At 36.3% G+C, this 21,035-nt stretch overlaps 2 protein-coding genes across 2 annotated transcripts in view; one reads left to right on the forward strand and one right to left on the reverse strand.

Annotated features, from left to right (window-relative positions):
* Positions 1-12,246, forward strand: part of LOC105060960 (uncharacterized) — a 32,148-nt gene extending 19,902 nt beyond the window's left edge. Inside the window, exons 2-4 of the mRNA XM_010944856.4 lie at positions 8,714-8,855; positions 8,962-9,103; positions 10,584-12,246. Of these exons, the coding sequence (XP_010943158.1) occupies positions 8,714-8,855; positions 8,962-9,103; positions 10,584-10,916 (617 nt within the window). The 3' untranslated portion in view covers positions 10,917-12,246. The remainder of the gene's footprint in view (positions 1-8,713; positions 8,856-8,961; positions 9,104-10,583) is intronic.
* Positions 12,247-12,395: 149 nt separating this feature from the next.
* On the reverse strand, positions 12,396-15,414 carry LOC105060959 (protein BZR1 homolog 1). Its single transcript, XM_010944855.4, has 2 exons — positions 14,903-15,414; positions 12,396-13,446 (listed from the first exon to the last, which is right to left on the reverse strand). Exons 1-2 carry the CDS (start codon positions 15,119-15,121, stop codon positions 12,736-12,738), a joined length of 930 nt encoding a protein of 309 aa, XP_010943157.1. The 5' UTR covers positions 15,122-15,414; the 3' UTR covers positions 12,396-12,735.
* Between the last annotated feature and the right edge of the window lie 5,621 nt (positions 15,415-21,035).

Below are 21,035 nucleotides of genomic sequence, written 5' to 3' on the forward strand. Positions count from 1 at the left end.
TATAAAGATATTTTTCTAAACAGAGTAATGACCAGAGAAGACTGCAATCAACCTTTTTGGAAGAAAAAGTTTATTGCAGGACTTCCTTCGGTATTCTCTAAGAAAATTAGGACTAAACTTAGGATCAAAATAATGGTAGGATTTCCTATGATAAATTAACATATGAAAATCTTATCAATATTATAAATGAAGAAGGATTGTTGCTTTGCAATGATCTTAGACTCAGACAACAACTAAAAAGAGAACAGTTAAGTTCGAAAATAGAACTAGGAACTTTTTGTGAGCAATTCGGCCTCCACATGCTCTAAAGCCAAAAATATAAAAAAATTCAAAAAATCAAAGAAAATTTGCAAAAATTGTTATAGGAAGAAGGCCTAGACTCCAAGAGAATGGCCCAAACCTATGAAAAATAAAAGAAATAAATTTTTTCTTAGATCCAAACCAGTTAAGGCCGATTGGGCTAAAGACCAAGGCATCCCAATCAAAACCACCTATCTGCTACAAATGTGGTAGAATGGGACATTTTAGCTGTAGTTGCAAACTGAAAGACAAAATTAATAACCTAGAGATCGATGAATCAAATCTTCTAAAATCAATAAAAACCCAATTAAAAATCCTTCTACTTGAATCAGAAATGGAAGACTCTGAAGGTTCAGACTCTGAAAATCCCCAGAGCCTTGAATCTATAGAATCTGAACAAGAAAGCGGAAAAGAAATTTGTGTGATCACAAAAAACATCTACTATTAGAATTTATTGATAAAATAGAAAATTCTGAACAAAGAAAGGAGTACATGTCAAAACTTAAAGAAACTTTATCCAGAGAAAACTCTACAAAATATACAAAACCAACTTATAATCTAAATAATATTTTAAAGAGATTTGAACTTGAGGAAAAGAAATCTCTATCAATTCAAGATCTTCAAACAGAAATTCGTCAATTAAAAGCAGAAATCAATCAAATAAAAAGCCAAATAAAGCTATCAAATGAATTACAAACAAAACCCAATGAAGATGCAGAAGATCAGGAATTCATAGAAGCAATAACACAAATGATGATTCAAAAATGGTGTGTCAAAATTACCCTAGTTATAGGAGAAGAATTCAAACTTGATACAATAGCCTTATTAGATTCCGGTGCAGATTCTAACTGTATCCAAGAAGGCTTAATCCCTACAAAATACTTTGAAAAAATAAAAGAAAAATTAAATACTGCAAGTAGATCAAAACCTAAAATAAAATATATATTATCAGATGCTTATATTATGCAATGAAGAAGTATGCTTAAAGACCTTTATCCTAGTCAAAAATTTGAACCAATCAATGATACTAGGAACATCATTTTTGAACCTAATCAAACCATTTGTAGTTGATGACCAAGGAGTCACAACGCAAATTTATGGATAGAAGGTGGTATTTCAATTCATTAATCCACCATATTCAAAAGACTTAAATAGTCTTAGAATCCAATCTATAGATCAAATTAATCAAAATGAACAAGAAACAACAATCAAAGAAAGAAGGTTTGAATATTGGAAAAAAACTCAAAAAATATTAATCCTTGAACTTTAAGGTATTATTCTTGGCAAAATCCTCCAGCCCAATGAAGTTAGAGAAATACTTAAAGAACTCCATTATATATCATAATGGATTGATGTTGACCCAAACTTAGTATCCCAAACATCAATGTATATCCCTCCAAAATTATAATTAGAGCTATACATAAAGGTCTAATCAAATTAGCCACTGTTGATTATGCCTATCCAACTGATATCTTTCCAAGAGTAGTATACACTGTGTTACAACAACTCAAAAGGGATAATAGAATGATAGACCTAATAATCTATAGTGGAATTGAAGAAAGACAAATAGCAAAAATCAATTATCCTTTTCAAATTTACTTCATTACCCAATTTCCAGAAGGAAATTATAATTATGCCATAACAAATGATCCATTCAAATTTATAGAGGAATTTGATATGGAAGAATATCTACTGATCAACCATTTAGATGTTCTTTGGGAAGCAAAAGATTTTCAAGAACAAAAATGTTGGACGGATGGAAGGATATGGGTGACAACAGACTTACCTATAACCAAATTAGAAAAAGAAGGAAACTGGGATACTCTCCTAAATCCAAAAAATTATCCTAATAAAATTCAAAACAAACTTCAAATTCAAAGAGTTTTTATATAACACCTCCTCCGGAGCCCCTTGAAAAAGACAGTTAAAATTCTACTTTGAAAAATTTAGTGCAAACTCTTGCTGTGCATTCTTAAATTTCAAAGTTTGCACTAAATTTTTCAAAGTAGATACATACATACATACATACATATATATACACATACACACACACACACACACACACACACACACACACATACATATATAATATCAAATAGTCAATAGAGAAGAAAAAACGAAAAGGGGAAGAGAATTATAGATGATACCGAGATTAATCAAATGTTAAATACAAGCATAAGCAAATGTTAACCAAACCAACCTAGTTCGATCTGAAACCTAAACAAAGCTAGCCCAACAACATTGGTTCGATGTGGTTCGATTCTCAGTTTGACCCAAACCCATGTGACCTATAATAGTTGGAATTGTAAAATTTCTAAATTGAGGAACCAAAGAATGATATTTGTTGTAGTATGGAAATTAGTTGGGAAAGGGTACCGAGATAGTATAGTTTGATAGGTTCTCTCCAGCTTAAATGTTATACTGATTAATAAGAAATAATTAATATTTTTCAAAAAAAAAAGTAGTTCAATCATTTGATACATGTGGATAGAAAAAACTAAAAGGAGAAAATGATGAAAAGAATAAAGGAATACTAATCTCACTTAACAGAGTTTGTCCTCTTGAAGATATCAGCAATTAGAAAGGGGTAATTGTCACGTTGTCTCCATCCCTACCATAAACCTAGCAAAACAAAAGTCCACTGCAAGCTCCATAGTTGAGATTTCATTATGGCTTTTTGATTGGGAGATAAATACAAGAAAGGGTTGAGGAAGTGGAGAGGAAAGGATCCATGAGTTTCTTGAAGTGAAAGAATTTATGGAATTATTGGGTTCATGAAGTTATTAGATTTCATTAAATATGTTATTGTGGGTACAGGTCAAAGGAAAGAGGTCGGGTGAGAAATCTATGCTAAGAAGATTTTTACTAGCTTGAAGGGAGAGGAAGATAAAGGGTAAGAAAAGAGGTAGAAAGGTAGTCAGGTGGTGGAAGGGAATTGAATAGCTAGCACTCCTCAACATGATCTACCATATCGATTGTTCGGTGCATACTGACCGTACTAGTACCAAATTGGTGCATAGTACAGGAGTTGTATCGAGTGCCCGTATGCTGATCCGATTCCCATACCAAATGTATTGATGCAGTAACAAGATGGTTCTGATACAAAGTCCAAAGTTGAGATAGCAAACCTTGCTCCTCAATCCTTGTGAAAGAAGGCGAAAGCAAGGGGAATTAGAGAGTAAAAAGTGAGAGTCTCACCAAATGGGCTTCCAATTCCCTTCTTCCTTTATGACAACAGCATGTAATCCATTGTTAGATCTCTATTTAACTTTCATGTTTATCATAATTTTAATATTATAGAGCATATAAATGTGTTTTGTATGAGGTGGGTCATTATTGGTTTGGACTGACCCTCACCTATAGCTATTTGCTTCTTACTTCGGCAAGCATATTACTTCATAATTCAGATATGAAATCAGAAGTTTTTATGGAGTTTGGCTTATCAAATTCATTGACAATCCTAATCCTACCAAAATTTTTTGTTGGTTTAGTTTGTTGCTAGTTTCTTATTCCACCTAAGCCTTTTCCCCCTTGATTCTTTTTACTTCTGTTGAATTAGCTTGTGCATTCTATTCATTCTTTTTGGATGTTAGTGTTTTATGATGGTGATCCATTGCAATCTTGAAAGAATACAAGATCGAGTCCAAGATTGAGAAAGTCATATCAGATGAGTACGGTACAAGATCAAATGAACTACTGATCAGTTTGAAGTGTTTATTGGTCAGAAATTGGGGAATACTGTTATTTCTTAAGAAAGGAGATACTTAATGTATTTATTGAAAAGACATAAGCACTTTTAAGGTTGTTTACATATTCTTATTTTGAGTCCGTATGTTCATTTTGTCTAAGTGAGCAGATATATGCTTATTTAATTCATCACTTGACTTTTTTAGGTTTTGATGTGACATTTTATTTGGTCACACAAATCTTGTGATTTCTAGTTTTATTCATGAGACTAGAATTTTTTTTTTAGCAGCAGAATTTCTAAAAGAATCCTAATCTGCTAAGATTATTTCAATTAGGATTAAGTTTAGGTTTGCTTTGATGTCCTGGCAGCTGTGGATTTTGAATAAATATTAGTGGTCTTCATTTCCTTTTCTTTCTTCTTGATCTATTCTCCATAGCTAGAAAATCATGTTGCTTTCTGCCTCCTATAGATGACAACACTGTGAAATTATTTTCTACAAAGTACAAACCAATGGTGATGATGATGCCTGCAGTAATGCTTTTGCTCGAATTGTTGCTATCATTGCTTCTTTGGGTTGTCAAACCACCTTATGAAATGTATATTGATATTCTGTATATTCTATCATAACCTCCTCTTGACCTCCATTAGTAAACCGACGCCCATACGAGTGTGGATCTAAACATTAACCCAGAGGTGCTATGTTAAGTTACTTTCTTTTCATCTCATCTTTCATGTGCAGTTCTCCTTGTTTATAAATGTCTCTCTCCCTTACTCTGCCTTTTTATGCATGTTTGCTTTTCCTTTGCACTTTGATCTTACTGCCTTCAAACGCATATTGAGTGTCAATACTGGTTCAACAAATCTTGTGGCATATTATGGAGTATGTGGCATTCTTGAACTGTATGTTTAGTGGACTTAGTTCTTCTAAAGGACATCCACTGTTATTTGTAATTTAGGGCTTCCTCTGGAATCTTGAGCCAGCCTGGTGCTTCATGGCTAGTCACTCTACCACTAATGGGCTTCAATATTTTCCATGAAGTGTGTGTATTTATCATGATGCTCTTGGCTATCCAAAATTGTAGTTTGGCCATTAATCTGTTCTTGCATTTTTGGCAGAATGGGCCCTCCTTCTACGACATTAATCTGGCTCATGAATAATCAAATGAGATTTGTATTAGTGAATTTCAGCAAAAGTCTCATCTGTAGAAATACCACTTAACGGTGCTGTCACCTTTTGTGTGGGTTCCAGTGGCTGCATGCTGACTCTTTAAGTTGGGCTCCTCTTTCTTTCTATCTCTTGCTAATATTGATGATTCTTCCTCTACCTTCTTCTAGGGCTTATTGATTCTTCTTTGAGGGTCCATTTAATTATGGTTAATCTAGTATGGGAAAATAAATCCCATATCAGATTACCATATTTGGTGTGAACAAGGGAAGTGAGAGATGTTAAACAAATTGGTGAGTGCTATGTTTATTTTCCAAAGAGAGAAGGTAAAACAAACACCATAGGAGGGTTAGTATTTGATAAATTTCCAAGTGGTGGTAATTCCTACTTGACAAAAATACCCCCAACAGATAGTGGGTGCTGGATATTTCTCCTGAGGCTTCTTGAATTCATTTGGTCCCTTCTTCTTCTTCTTTCCATGAGCACTTGATATTTCTCTCAAAAGGAAAGGAGAAATCCTAACCTTACCATCTTTCTATCTCTGTTGAATCCATCCATTACCTAAGGAATCTTTGTCGATTCAATCCTAATGCCCTTTCTCGTTGCTTGACTTGGGGACTTTTCATCAGAGAAGCCACATTTTCTTCATTCTCTCGCTCAAAGCCTGTTGCAAGTTCACAAGTATTCATCAAATTTATCTTATTTCTTATATTTTCTATTGGATTCTTTGTAGTATTATGATTATTTTAGGGATTTCATGGTTTTGAGGATTTTTCATTAGAGATGTGGGGATTTTTCATTTGGGGATTCTTTGCTCTTCAAGGATTTCTCTCTCGCCCTCTACCTTATTTGATGCATAATCCCTTTTTTATGAATATTATGTTTTTTATTCTATTTTTGATGATCTTGAGTGTAACATAATACAAAAATTGGTACAGATGTAACATAATGAAGGCAAGATATGAAAAATTTATCTGAGCAGAGCAACATATATCAAAGAGGTGCAGGATGAGATATTGATGACCATGAAAATGCCGAGAAGAATAAAGCTCAAAAAATAGAGTACATATATAATCGTTAAATTTATTTTGATGTCTTTCCAAATTCATTCAATAAAGAGCTTTTGCAAAAAAGAATTAAGATACAGATGACATTATGCAAAGATCTATGTGATTATAGTCATTATATAAAAACTGATTGGACGTGACAGTGCTATACTGGTATTAAAAAATTATTTTATGATGATGGATATATTAGTAAATTTGGCCATATTCCTATATAGAACTAGCTCTAACCAAATGTAGTAATCTTTTTTTATTGTCATTTTTCAGAGTAATTTTTCTACCAACCAAACATAGTAAAAATTATTTTCCTCTACAATCATTTTTTCAGATAAATGATTCCTAGGAATTGTCAGATTATCCGTAATCTAACATACCCCAACCAAACGGACCCTGAGTGTTAATCAATTGAAGTAGATTCTCCCGAAGCATCTCCATCATGCCTGTCCTTTGGTCCTTTATCACCTATACCTATACCTCTCCTACCTTGGCTACTACATTTGTCCTGTTTCCTATCTGGATGCACCTTCACTTGTTAAGGATTTCTTGATTCAAGTGCAAGCATGCATCTAACCATGACCAAAGATGTCTTCATCTTAGTGCTTCTTGTGCCATTATCAAGTTTATGTTAGATTTTTTGAGATGGTGTGATATTTTATGCTCCATTGAATAACATGCAATTAGCTCATCTGTCATTAAGCTTCTTCTAAAGCCTAAGTTGTTTGACTAGATGTCATTGGCCCACTTGAAGCATGGTTTTCTTGATTTCTTCTGGTTAAACTTTGTTACTGTCAACATGGTGAATTAGAGTTTTGTTGCTTTGCGCAATGCTTGCCATGTTGTTGGACGTCTCAGATATCACAGCATCAAGATATGATTGACAAAGCTTTCTTCTTAGCCTCTTATCTTCTGCTCCTTCTGACACAGATTGTTATTGATTGTGACAATGATTAGACAACTGCAAATCACTATTGGCGGTATTTTTGTTGGCTTGCATGTGTTATAGCATAGGATTGTACCTATACCAACACTTGTTTTTAAATTGTTTGACATTAACATATTCTTACCAATCCATAGAAGAATATCAACTCAATGTGAACTAGAGTATTGTCCATGTCTTTAAGCATGTATAGATTTACAGCCTTTATTAACTGTCATCATTTTCAAGAGGATTTCATTCACTCTGCAACTCGTCAACTTCTTTCTATACAAAGTCCCACATCACCATCACATTAGTCTCCTCAGCAATAATATTTGCTCATCAGTCACCTCAGGCAATCACATGAGGTATTATGAGCTTTGAGCCTTTACTGGAATCATGTGTCGGGCCTTGCATGTGGATTTACATATTCATCTTCGTAAGTCCTTTTTTTCATTGCTAAAATTTCTCTTTGAGACTGATGGCCATTCTAATGTCTTCAGAAGATAACAGTACTTAATTTGTCTGGCCTGCTATGGATGATCTGATGGGTCAGATACTGGCTTCTTTGGCTTTATGAATCTTATTATTAAATTATCCATTTCTGTTCTCACTGCAACAAAAAAGGAATGACTGAACAAGCATTGGAAAATCCATAAGATTCATTAAGCAATTGACCTGGGCAATACATAAAATGGAAATGATATGGATCCAAACCCATAATTAAATTTTAAAAAAAAAAAAAGATGCAGTATGTACAGCTGACAGATTGGATGAAAAAAAGTTGGTTTCCAGCTAAATACCAATCCAATACTATTCTTGACTTCCCATCTCAGACTTGAAATCTCCATAAACAATTGCCTTGTTGACATAGCCACTATGGAGAAGCACAAATACAGATGAAACCAAAATACAGTGTTCCAAAGTAAGAATAAATAAAGGAGGAATAAAGGATAAAAACAAGAGACAAAGCATATGAGATGGAGTTCTTATTGACTTCCCATCTCAGACTTGAAATCTCCATAAACAATTGCCTTGTTGACATAGCCACTATGGAGAAGCACAAATACAGATGAAACCAAAATACAGTGTTCCAAAGTAAGAATAAATAAAGGAGGAATAAAGGATAAAAACAAGAGACAAAGCATATGAGATGGAGTTCTTATTGCTCTGGGAGGTTTCACTGCCCAAATAAGCATCTGATAAATCATGCCACAGAAAATCTAGTTACATAAAACTTTGCATGCCAAGACATGAACAGATACATGTGAAGATCTTGGATGATCTTCCAATAATCTAAAGGCATATCGAGGGGAACAATGAATTATTCCCTGGGGAATTGATTTCAAGTTGTCCCATTTAAAATGTTATACAAATACTGAAGACAACCAAAAGTCGTACTCCATTATGGTTTTAATGAGTTCTGAAGGAATGGAAGCATTATATATTACTATTGCAAGTTTTCTAAATGATGAGATTACTGGTTTGCATATCAGTTACATCATTCATGGAATGTTTTGAAATTGATTTCTCATGGGCAACTCAATTTATATGTATTTCTTGCCTCGTATTTCTTCCAGAACCAGTTTATGTCTCTTTCCATGATGAAGAATGGGGAGTCCCTGTTCATGATGACCAAAAGTTGTTTGAGCTGCTTGTATTGTCAGAAGCATTGGCTGAATTTAGCTGGCCAGCTATTCTGAACAAGCGAGACTTGTTAAGGTGTGCTATATTATCTTGGTTTCATTTAGGACAAATGGAGCTTGCATCTTTTCTGTGCTTGACACTTACAATTGTTGACACTTACAATTGTCATTCCTTTTGTCAGGAAGTTGTTTGACAATTTTGATTCATCTTCTATCGCTCAATTCACTGAGAAAAAGATTCTCTCAGTCAAATCAAGTGGTGGCACTTTGTTATCAGAACAGAAGATGAGGGCAGTTATAGAGAATGCAAGACAAATGCTTAAGGTAATTTATCATCTCAATACTCAATCTGCAAGTCCTTGTTTTAGAAATTTAACCATCCACTGTCCACAATATTCAGCTAGTTTCAGCAGGCCTGGGGTCATCTTTATCAAGGAATCATTTGACATAGGCATCATTTTTACAGATTATTATAGAATGTTCATTATCTCCTTCGCAGTAGTTAGTAGTGAATGTTCAACCAAAACAACAAGTGGATCTTTTATAGCTTCCCCATCTCAATATTCATCCAAAATGATTTCAAAATGCTACATTTCTGGAGAAGCCTTTCCCTTTAAGGCATCAACAAGGGCTGAGCTCCAGCTTACAAGGGGATGTGTGTTTTTAGGGGGCAGAGGTCCTATCTATACACCTATTGGCAGGGACTTACTTTGTCATCATCTTTTCAAGAAGCGTGGATTCACTTTTCAAATAGGCAAAAGCAGTTGTGTTCATTTTTTACCTATTCAACATAAGGATTCTCTTTCTATGTTCACTTAAGTCACCAATTTCATGTTATGCCTGTTATCTACATCTTTGCTTTAGATGTTTCCCCAAAACAACCCTACTTTACCATTTAACTGTTCTCTGTTAGTCCCACCCACTTTGGTACTTAGTTGCTCTCCTTTCTTGTAACAGTTGGACCCATTTGAAGATTTGTGGCCTGTATGTAAAGAATATTATTAACCTTAGGCAGAGCATTTCATCAGAAGCCGTTTTGATCCTTTTCAATGCAATTTACTAGCACCTTTGTACTCTCAACCACCAATACGGTCCCATTCTGTGGTTGGTTACTAATTGGAACATTAAGCTACCATATGAAATCCTGAACTAGTGTGATTCAAGATGTAATCATGTTCCGTGCAGAAATAAATAACGAGGAAAAATTTACTAAAACAATCTCAAGGAGATCAGGCTAGGGCAAACATTTTTGGTTTGGCACACAAATTCTGACAATTGCTGGAATGTCTCAAGATAGGTCCAAGAATCATACATTATGAAACATCTTTGCTCTGATCTTAGATTTCTTCTCTTCAAGTGAAGCACCCCTGCTGTTAAGTTTCTGGTTGTCTGATCTGAACTGTTTGGTGCTTAATCTAGCTGCTGCTAGATTGCATTGAGTAACTAATTGGGCCCTGTTGGAAGGTGCAGTCTGCTGTGTAAGACATTATATGAGGGACCATTACATTACTACATGGTATGATGCTATAAAGGGGATGCTGCATTCGCTATTACTATGGTATGAACACTAAAATGGAGATTAAAGATTTGCAGTCCGGTTGACTGGACCACTTTGATGATGTAAATTCAAAATAACGTTGTCAGATTGCACACTATGTGATTAGCATCAGTTTGTAAGACATCTTTACTGAATCATGAAATTGTAACTAAGCTACATCATACCTAATATATATACTGAAAAAGATAAACAAAATTTGAAAGCCTAGAGTTGTTTTCACCCCTCTTATTTACTCCTCATCCACAGGTGATTGAGGAGTTAGGTTCTTTTAACAACTATTGCTGGAGTTTTGTGAACCACAAACCGATCATAAATGGATCCCGCTACGCCCGTCAGGTGCCTGTCAAGACTCCCAAAGCCGAAGCCATGAGCAAGGATATGATGCAAAGGGGCTTCCGTTGTGTTGGCCCAACTGTGATCTATTCTTTTATGCAAGCAGCAGGCATGGTTAATGACCATCTTTCTAGCTGCTTCAGATTTGAAGAATGCATTGGTTCTCACTCTAAAGAATCCAGGACGAGCACTGAATCGATGACATCAGGAAAAGGCTTGACCAAGAAATGCTCATTACAGGATTAAGCGAGGAGGCTCCAGGATCCTATGACCATGTATCAAGCAAACTGCACTTAACATGTTCAGTTTCGCAGGTATCTGTTTTTAGCTGTATTATCTCAGTTGTCTTTGTATCACTAAGATGTCAATAAAAACTTCACTCTAAGCTAACAGGCTTCCAAAATTTGTAATGCAAGCTAATCTGATCAAATCCAAACCTTCTGTCTGCTAATTATATCCTTCTGTGTCATCATAGATCCTTATCAAATCCACCTTCCTTTTCATGGATTATCATAATTATCTTGGACCACAAGAAAGTGATAATCTGTTTTCTTATCACTTCATATTAATATCATGATGGATATCATTTTACACTGATTTATAAATCTTTCTCCATTTTTAATATTTTTGGTGTCATGTTTTTGTTATCATTGCACCATTTGCAAAGCTGGCCCCGTGTGGACCCCTGTGATGGTTTAATTGGGCATGGTAGATTTTGTTTGGGGTACCCCCTTCATTCATTTGTTCCTACAGAGATGCTGATCATGGCATCCACAGCAGTTTTAGTTGATGTGGCCCTTTCAGTGGGTCCATCTATAATTTTGGGGAAGTGGGGCTTCTGCTGCGTTCGGTAGATGAGCGCATCATATAGTGAAGGGTCAGCAACTACAGCACGCCTGCCACACACTCCTCACATGGAGAGGGGCCCTTGAAACTTTCCTGGTGCCCTTTTGACCCAACAAGGCATCCTCTACAAAGCCTATCACATTTGAGCAAGAACCAAACCCGACCCTTCGTCATTTGATACATTTTGAGCTCTGCCACAGCAACTGTTTCAACATTGTCACCAAAATCTAACAAAATACTTGTTCTCTGACTAATCTTCACAACTCAAAATATATTACATACATGGTGTCCTGTTAAAAGGCCTTCTTGCAAGGATAAAGTTGGTAGCTCTGAGATACATAGCTTGGCAGAAATTGGAAGAGTTTCCAGGACCTTTTAGGTACAAGGTCAAGCAAGTAAAAGCCATCTTCCATTTAAAAGCTTGACTTCAGCTAGACATTAGCTCCACTCAAGGACACAGGCACAGAAATCTTGTCATTTTAGTGGAATAAAACCAAGGTTAGGCAGAGCCAGACACCTACTTATATAACATCCATGCCCACTCTAAAATGCTCAGCAGCTTTGCAGGCATGCCCATGTTGTGCCTCAGTTTTTATGCAGCTACAAAGAGCCTACCAATATTAACATTGAATGCATTCATGCATCACCCAAGGATGATAAAAACCTTCATGATTTTAAAGTGCTGATGAAATACACACTGCAAAGGACTAGGTTAGCAAACTGAAAAGTTTCATATCAAACATACCTGTCCTCAAAATCACTCAAGACATAACAAAGAGGCATGTACACCCTTTGGAAACTAGAAGTTCACATGAACTTCTACCACTTGCAATTGCTGTGCCTGAAGCAAATGTGCACAACATCCCACATAGAATGTACTGATACCAAAGAAGAAAGAACAATCTAATTCCCCATGGGTTCTTAGCATTTACAGAGACAGCAGCAACACCATCAACTACAGCCATGAAATTTACTCATCAGCTATTGCCACCAAAACCAGTAGCTCATAAAACATTCTGAGCTTAAAAGTAATGAAAGAACAAATCTTTCTGCGTTCATGACCATGTTACTGGAAGCGAACAAAAAAAAATGAGGCAATAAAACCATCAAAAAAACACAGAAGTGAACCAAACACCAGCAGCCCAGCAGATACAGCTTTAGATGCAGCAACATGAATTGGAATATGCAACGCTCGCAGCGGTTCAAGTCTCCAGCTCTTTCACTTAGATCCACTGCTTCCCACTCCCAATGTGAGCTCAAGATCCTCCACCCCAACCTCATGAATTCTCTCCCCCATCCAAGGCTTCACCCTTCCATTCTCGAATTCAAACTCCATGCCACCTCGTCCCCTATCAGACATTCCTCCTCCTCCAGGGCCCACTACAGTCTCTGGCATTTGGGCGACCGGGTTAACAAGGTTGAAGGTCGGCGATGCCGGGGCAGTCATTTGGAAGCTGACCCACCGTCCCGAATCAACAGTAGAAGCATCAGACTCATCACACTCTGGTATAGTGGCAGGGTGCCCATGGTGGCGACCGCGTGTGGGGCTAGCAGGGGCAGAAGCAGCAAACAAAGGATGACGGAATGCAGAACAGTCCCAGTCTGGTTTCCTAATTTTTGGAGGGCGGGAGGCGGTCGGTGAGGAGAGCGGCGGGGTAACCGGGGCGCTGTTAGAGATGCGAAGGGGAGGGAGGGTGGAGAGGTTCCGGAGGAAGGGAAGGAGATAGGAGGGATTGACACCAGGGTTGGAATTCTCAATTCGGGTGGGGCTAGGGAAGGAGGACGATGATGGGCTGGCATGGTAGGAAGGGACAGGGCTAGGGAAGGAGGAGGAAGGTGGGCTCAGATGATGAGATGAGGAGCAAGGGCTTATGTTTGTCGACTGACCTCCGGCAGCAGCCTCTGGAGGTGGAGGGGTTGGTTTGCATCCCTGTCAAATTACACAAATAGTTCAGCAGCTAAATACGTGAAACAAGAGAAGCCCACATAGAGTGAAGGGAGAAGTGAATGTGCAGCTAGTGAAGTGATTACTGTTCAGGCTGTTGCTTTTCTGATGGCAAGGTTGTCCATTAACTTCTTTGGTGAACAAAGGGTTTTCTCTTTTCTTTGTGAGCCACAGGGGGGGGGGGAGGAGAGAGAGAGAGAGGATTATGTGTTCCTTATGTGATATAACACATGCAATCAGAACAGTAAAGGCCTAAAATTAATTCAGATATGCTTTGTTTTTTTTTGCTCCATAACCCTTTGATTTGTTTGGATATTTGGGTGATATAGTTTAGGTCCTGAGGATGTTATACTTTAGATGAGGATACTTTCCTGTTTTCCTGTTCACACTTTTCCATGTTTTAAAAGAAGAAATAGGATGGGGAAAGAACAGAAGCCAACTTAAAAATCAAGGATTCTTCATGAATGGGAACAAAAGGAAAGGAGCAAAGGGAAGAAAGTTTGCCAGGAAAGGCACAGATCTCCACAATCCAATCAAAAGAAAAGCATCATCATCTTGGATGAGATGAGAAAATGCACACACAGAAGACTGGCCCTAAAAAGCATCAGTCAAAAGAGAAAAGAGAAGCCAAGATTCATTTTTTTTTTTTTTTTTTAAGCCCAAGATCAGGACTTTCAGAAAGAAAACAAAACAAATCCTAATAAAAAATTACTGAGAGATTCCAAATTTCTTCAACAAAATCCACATCAAATCTGGTCGAAGACTCCATCAAAGATCTCAAAACAAAGCAATCGAAGGAAAAGAAGAATACTTATCTAAAATAAACCTACAAATACTTTTCTGTTTTCAGAGGAAAAAAGAAGAATCTAGATGCAAAAGAGGAGAACAAGGTTAACAACCAAAGATCTCAACAAAACAAAAACAAAAAAAAAAAAAAACGCCAACTATAGCAGCTCAACTGGTCCACACCACTGTTAAAAGATCTAAATAACAACATATCCATTTGTTAAAAAAAAATAAAATAAAATAAGCCCAAAAAAATGAATTTTAAATCAGGTATACCACCAACAAAAGTATCAAGAAAACATCCTTCTTCCCATTTTCAACACCAACAAACAAAAAAAAAAAAAGTTCTAGATTTAGATTGTTATGTTTTTGTTAAAAAAGGAGGAAGATTTAAAAACTTTTTAAACATCATCCGAACAAATAAACAGGGGATCAGGCAAAGAGATCTATTTTGACATCAAAACTGAAACTTTTCTACGATCCACTGACCACCAAGTACAATAGCAACCATCTCCAATCTCTTCCAATCGCAAGAAACACAAAAGTCAAAGGGGAAATAAAGGAAAAATCAGAGGAAAGGATGAGATCTATTATCTCTGTGTGTGCGAGAGAGAAAGAGAGAGAGATTAAAGGTGGAAGCTTTTTAGTAGCATACCTTTCGGTAGGTGGTGCCGTCGTCCTCCACGACCCAGCCGGCCTCGCCACAGAGGGCCTTGAGGACCTCGTTGTTGTCGCAGTGCTTGGGGAGCTTGTAGTTCCCCAGCGTCCGCAGCCCCGAGAATATCTTCGCCGCGATCGCCCGCCGCCGCCGCTCCCTCCGCTTGTTGTTCTCTCTCTCCCTCCACGTCGGCAACCTTCCCCCTCCCGACGTCATCCCTCCCTCTCTCTCTCTCTCCTCTCTATCTCTCCCCAATCCTGATAATCTCTCCTCCCTCTCTCTGTTTTTCCTCCACTCCGTCTGCTTGGTTTTGGGAAGGACAGGAGAGAGATGGAGGTAGAGAGGAGACGAAAAGGAGAGAAGTTTGGTGTGTTTATTTTCTTCACCCTTTGCTCCCCCTTGCTTCCTTTTCCTCTCTCTCTCTCTCTGTTTTTTTTTTTCCCCCCTTCCTTTGGGCAGAGGAGTCTGAGATAGCTCACGAGGAGAGTACGTTTTCTTTATTGCAAGTAGATTGGATAGATTCTCTTGTGACAGGAGGCCCCTCTTTTTCTCCTCTCTCTCTCTCTCTCTCTCTCTGCTTTTGAGGAGGGTGTTGGGTACCCGGCGTGGGTTTTGTTTGTAGAGAGAGAAAGTGGTGAGAGAGAATGACATGTATATCCTCAATGTTTTACTGCTAACGTTACCTTTGAAAAAAACAGTGGGTTAGTCTGTCATTTTGTGAGTGCAAGCAGGAATGCAGAAAGAAACTGAGTGTTTTTTTTTTTTCTTCTTCTTCTTCTTTTTTATGAGGTGGGAGGAGAGCCTTCGAGCCTGTGGTTTGACTGTACGTTACGGGGGGGGGGGGAGGAAGGGAACAAACAGAAGAGGTTGGGAGTCTTGCATTTGATGTTGGATGGTCTTCTTCCCTGGTCATGGCATATGGTCCCATGCATGGTGTTACCTGCATTTCATCAGTATCTTCCTCTGTGTGTGGGGTTCGGTTGGATTGGGGGATTGCGTCTGGTTTGTCGCAAAGTTGGATTGGATCCAAAATGTTTTGATTTGATTACAAGTAGTGCTAGCATGGATCTAATCTCTTGCCAATTGAAAGTTGTTCAATTGATGTAAGCTTTTCATTGCTCTACGGTCTACAACACTGTACAGTAGCAGTTCAAAACGAAGGGATCTGATTTTTTTTTAGTGAAAATCTGAATTATTAGGGTTCGTTTGAATATTCTTATACGATTGGATCAAAAATTCTATAAGATTTTATCCCGTTGGCCCATCTAATTTGTATTTTCTAGGAATCTGTCCAAATCAAACTTAAATCCTAATTTCAAGAAATAAAAAAGTATCTATGAAAGTATTTTTTTCCTTCCCACAAGATTTAATGTGCATGGTATTTATTTGATATAACAGAATGGTCCAATTCACGAATCCTATGAAATTTTTAACCTAATTCTATAAAAATATCCAAATTGACTCCAAATTAATTTTAATTTGATTATTATTTAAACCCTGCAATGTAGCATGAAAAGCACTTGGATTTGATAGCAATGGAAAAATTGCTATATATATATAATTGATGACAAATTGCTAGCTTTTGAGCCTAATAATTTTTGGTGGAGAATTGGTGATCTAGCTTACAAACTCGGCCAAGTGTTTCCAAGAGTAACTGATTAAAATCATTTGACTATCATTTGCTAAAGTTATACAATGTATGATATAGGATATTTATTTATTTTTTTGGTAATGTGACTTAACAACATGTTTGTCGCTATTCTACTTGGATTGGGTAGCATATAAGTGGTTCAACTTTCAAGTTTGCTGATTGATTAACCAGTAGATTGCAATTTGATGACAATTTTATATAACCAAGTATCTAAATCTATTTTAGAAGTTTCAACGACACATGCCAGGGTTAATAAAAAAAGCTACATGCTCAGATGAAAAAAAAAATAAATCTAAGATTTCATGACTTTGATATGATTAATAAAGCTACTCGACCATAACATTGAAACTCCTCGTCATATTTCTATATGTTGCCCAAATAATTTTGCCCACAAAAACCTTCTACATAGGCATCTATCTTTTAACAAAGTTTTACCACATTATTACTATATCATTCTGAGTTTTTATTTCTCTCCTTGGTTTTTAAATAAGCATATGAGTTTGTCCATTTAGTTTATGAAGATTTTTCTTGTTTCTTTCGTGTGTGCGTGTGTTGAAACTTCTGAAAAATTTAGAACCATAAACTAGAAAATACATCCATTTATATATGCATCATTATTTATTCTACTATATTATACATAAATTAAAATTCCAATGTGATTTCTAGCTTCAATACTTGCATCTTCCTATCTATTATTTTAAATTTTTGAAATTTGTAAATGTTATTATTGGTAAAGCAAAGCATTTACATTGTTAATTTTGTCATTAACATGTTAATATATATACATACATACATACACCTGAAGGAAAATTATATTAGATAGCCCAAAAGTGGGTATGTATTGCAATGAAATGCAGTAGGGATTTTCGTTTTTAACTTTTTAAGGTTAACGTAAACTAGAGTATGTTTATCTTATTCGCCGTGCATTACAAATCTAGAGCATGTGCTTAATTCTTCAATATATTTCAAGAACTTTTTGATATCCTCCGGAGAGATGCTAGATGATATATATTCTATAAGAAAATAGAAATGGTGAACCACATTTCACATCAAAACGGTAGATTCATGAAGTATTTAGCGGTATGATAAATTCTTATTTCATTTTGATAAATCTTATTTTTTAATTGTCATTTGGTCAAGTGCATTTAGGAACCAATGACTCTTATAAACAGAGAAAAAATAAGTCATATTGGTGGTGGTAATAGTAATAAATATCAATTTGTTCAAAAGTAATTTGACTAAATTTTATTTTTATTTTCAAAAGTAAAAAAAAAATCAAACTGTCATAAATCCCGTAACTAACCAATCATTTTCTAAGGCTCAAAAAGTAAGCCATGATTTATTTTTAAATTTTTATAAAATATTATAAAAAAAATTGCATCTTCTTACCCATAGCGCTGCACATTTAAATACACAACCTAAGATGAAAGTGGATCCAATAAAATGTATAAAAAATAAAAATTTTATAAAATTATCTGAAAAATCAAATACTAATGAGATGAATGATGTAGATAATCTTCTTTGTAGATGACGGCGACTTGGAGTAGAACTTGAACCAACACGCTTGTTTGTGAGCCAAACTTAAAGTTAGCCAAAAATAGCTTGTTTAAGAGATTGAAGGAGGGAGAGATCTCTGTATACTTTTAGCTAATATGATTAAGTCCTAAATTTATACTTTCAATACATTACTTTTTATGTAAACCATGCTAGATTTCCCTTTTTTTTCTTTTGGTCGAGAACTACTTCGATGTGTAAGCCTGGCCAAATGTCACCCGGGTGTAATCAGTCCAAGTTATTGCATCAACATAAAAGACTTGCCAATTCACTCACCAAGTGTCCTCGAATTATATTTTATCTTAATAATATATATTATAATATAATTATAAAAAATTATTTATTATTTTTTAATTTACGATTCATATTTCTAATTGGGCCAAACATGCAGCTACCTCTCTCGCATACGGTGGGCACACAACCTTCAATCCCATGGGGAACAAAGATCTGCATGAGATCACTCGACGGAGTACTTATCAGACGGCCAGGATGGATTCAACTTTTTGCATTGCCAACAAGGGGAAGCTCATAATTGCTGTGGACCGTGAAATCGCCGTGGTCCGCACCGGTCGATATCGGAAGAGATCTCCGTCAACGTCGCTACAGCGGCGCGGCCGGGCGGCGAAGCACGTGCCAGGCGGCACCTACTCCGGCCACGCGTCGGCTCCGCGTCGGCGGGACCGCAGACCTCACACGTGCCGAGGAGGACTCCAGTTGGAGGAAGTAACGGAACTCGGAGGGCACTCGTTATGCCCACATTGGCCTTTAGCTAAGAACCCAATGGCTTCCATGTCCTCAGTAAAACTGTGACAAGCTCACCAGCCACCCACGGAAATTTATGTGACTGCCTCCATGAGTTATTAGCGTTTTAGTTTGCAAACGATAATCCTTATTAAAATGGTCTATAAATACAATGATTAAAATATTATCTAAAAAATATTTACGTCCTGACATGAAACATACCTTGTGCTTGCAAATATTGATTTGATAATTTAATCATTAACTAACATTAGAGATGATAATGGATTAAATAATATCTATTCGAATCTATTTTTATATCCAAATCTATCTGTATAGATAAAAATTTGAACATCATAATATCTATATTTATATTTATATTTTTTAAAAAAAATATAGATATATATAGACAACAATCTATTTCATATCAAAATATCTGATTATATCCGTAACACTATTGAATTCTATATAGCACTTACAAATTTTTAAGAAAAATATATAACTACATTAACATGCTACCAACTCAATTTATATCCGCTTAGTAATAATATTTTTTCGATTCTGTAGTCAAAATCTAATTATTCAATTTATATCCATATTTATATATATACTTTTAGTATCCAATTTATATCTATATGTATCTAAAATATATATAAATATAAATTATTTTGCATCCAATTAATATTTATATTTTTTTATTTATATTCATCAAATAAAATAAATATAAATATCGATGTACTGATACCAATTCGTATCAGATCCGATTTCAATCTTAACTAACATCTCATGTATAGCAATAAATCTGCAACTTACGTTAATCTCTTCCTATCATATATATATATATCTGATTTGGGTTGATATAGAAATCATCCAGATAAAATCCTGTTTTCACTACTGATTTATGCTCTCAATATTTTTTTTTAAAAAAAAATATTGAGAATCTCATCATTTGCGAGTGGTGGATGACCAATAGAACTTACAGCTGCCCAACCTATTTAATCCCTCGCCTTTGGCTTGGGCGTGGATGGATGCCAAAGATTTTGGAGAGGTATGATTTACATACAAACTAGAAGAACTTGGACTTATAAAGTTGGGGTTTATATTTTCATAGTGACAATTCATTGCATTATATCGAGAAAACTACTTTATGCTGCAGTTATTAATAGCACACCAAAGATTGGAAACCGATCAGGACACCAATATATATCCAATCATATACATATGAATATATTGAATTATATAAAATTTGTAGTGAATAAAATTTTTGACCCATGGCTTTCATCACACGATCCATGATAAATTGTATTAATTATTGTATAAACTGTTTGATTTTTGTGGTGACAAATAGCACCTTATAGCTCATTGCCATCTGTTAGTCAAGCCACCACAAGCAAACACATCATATCGAGATCATTTTTTGGAAATCTTATATTTTTTTTGATAAATCAAATAAATTAAATCAGACGAGAATAAACACAACTGTGAGAGCCGGCAAAATTTTATAGAAATATTTACGCATGCATCTCGGAAGATGGCTCCGATAAGGCCGTCTTCTGTCACAACAAATTTAAGGCCGGCCGATCTTAATCGAACGGCTAGGACCTCCCTGACGGTGCCAGCGGATGCTGGAGGCAACACACGTGTAGGTGCAGCGAAGCCGAGAGCGACGTGACCGAGATGCCTCGCCATCGCTCACGGGGGAACGCGTGTCGGTAAGCGGGCGGATTCATTTGGGGAAAGCGACCGGGGGGCACGTGGTGGCGTGCCTTATTTAGACTTCGCAGCGAATTAAATATAAGTCGTCGAAACAGTTGCCGAGTCGTTTGTTTAATACCAGGAATAGCGATGGATTGTTTTGTTAATGGTTTAACAAATGTTTGATTAGTAGTATATATGCGATGATGATGGAAGTTGGGAGGATTATATATCAAATTATTAGTGAGAGGATGCCGACGAAATCCACCGTCAGGTTTGGGGAGAGGCAACACGCATGGTATTATTTGGTGAGCAACCGGGGAGACATTGGAGATGCCATGATGTGGATGGGTCTCCTAGCAAATCTAGATGCGCTGCCGTTTCGGATCTTTTGGTTTTGGAAGTGCCAAAATAGCTACAACCAAGTTGTAAGCGCTTTTTTTTTTCCTTTTTTGTACCAATTTTAGGATGGCAGAGGGGGATTAGGAAGGG

Source organism: Elaeis guineensis, chromosome 13 (assembly GCF_000442705.2).
Source record: "Elaeis guineensis isolate ETL-2024a chromosome 13, EG11, whole genome shotgun sequence".
Taxonomy (NCBI): Eukaryota; Viridiplantae; Streptophyta; class Magnoliopsida; order Arecales; family Arecaceae; genus Elaeis; species Elaeis guineensis.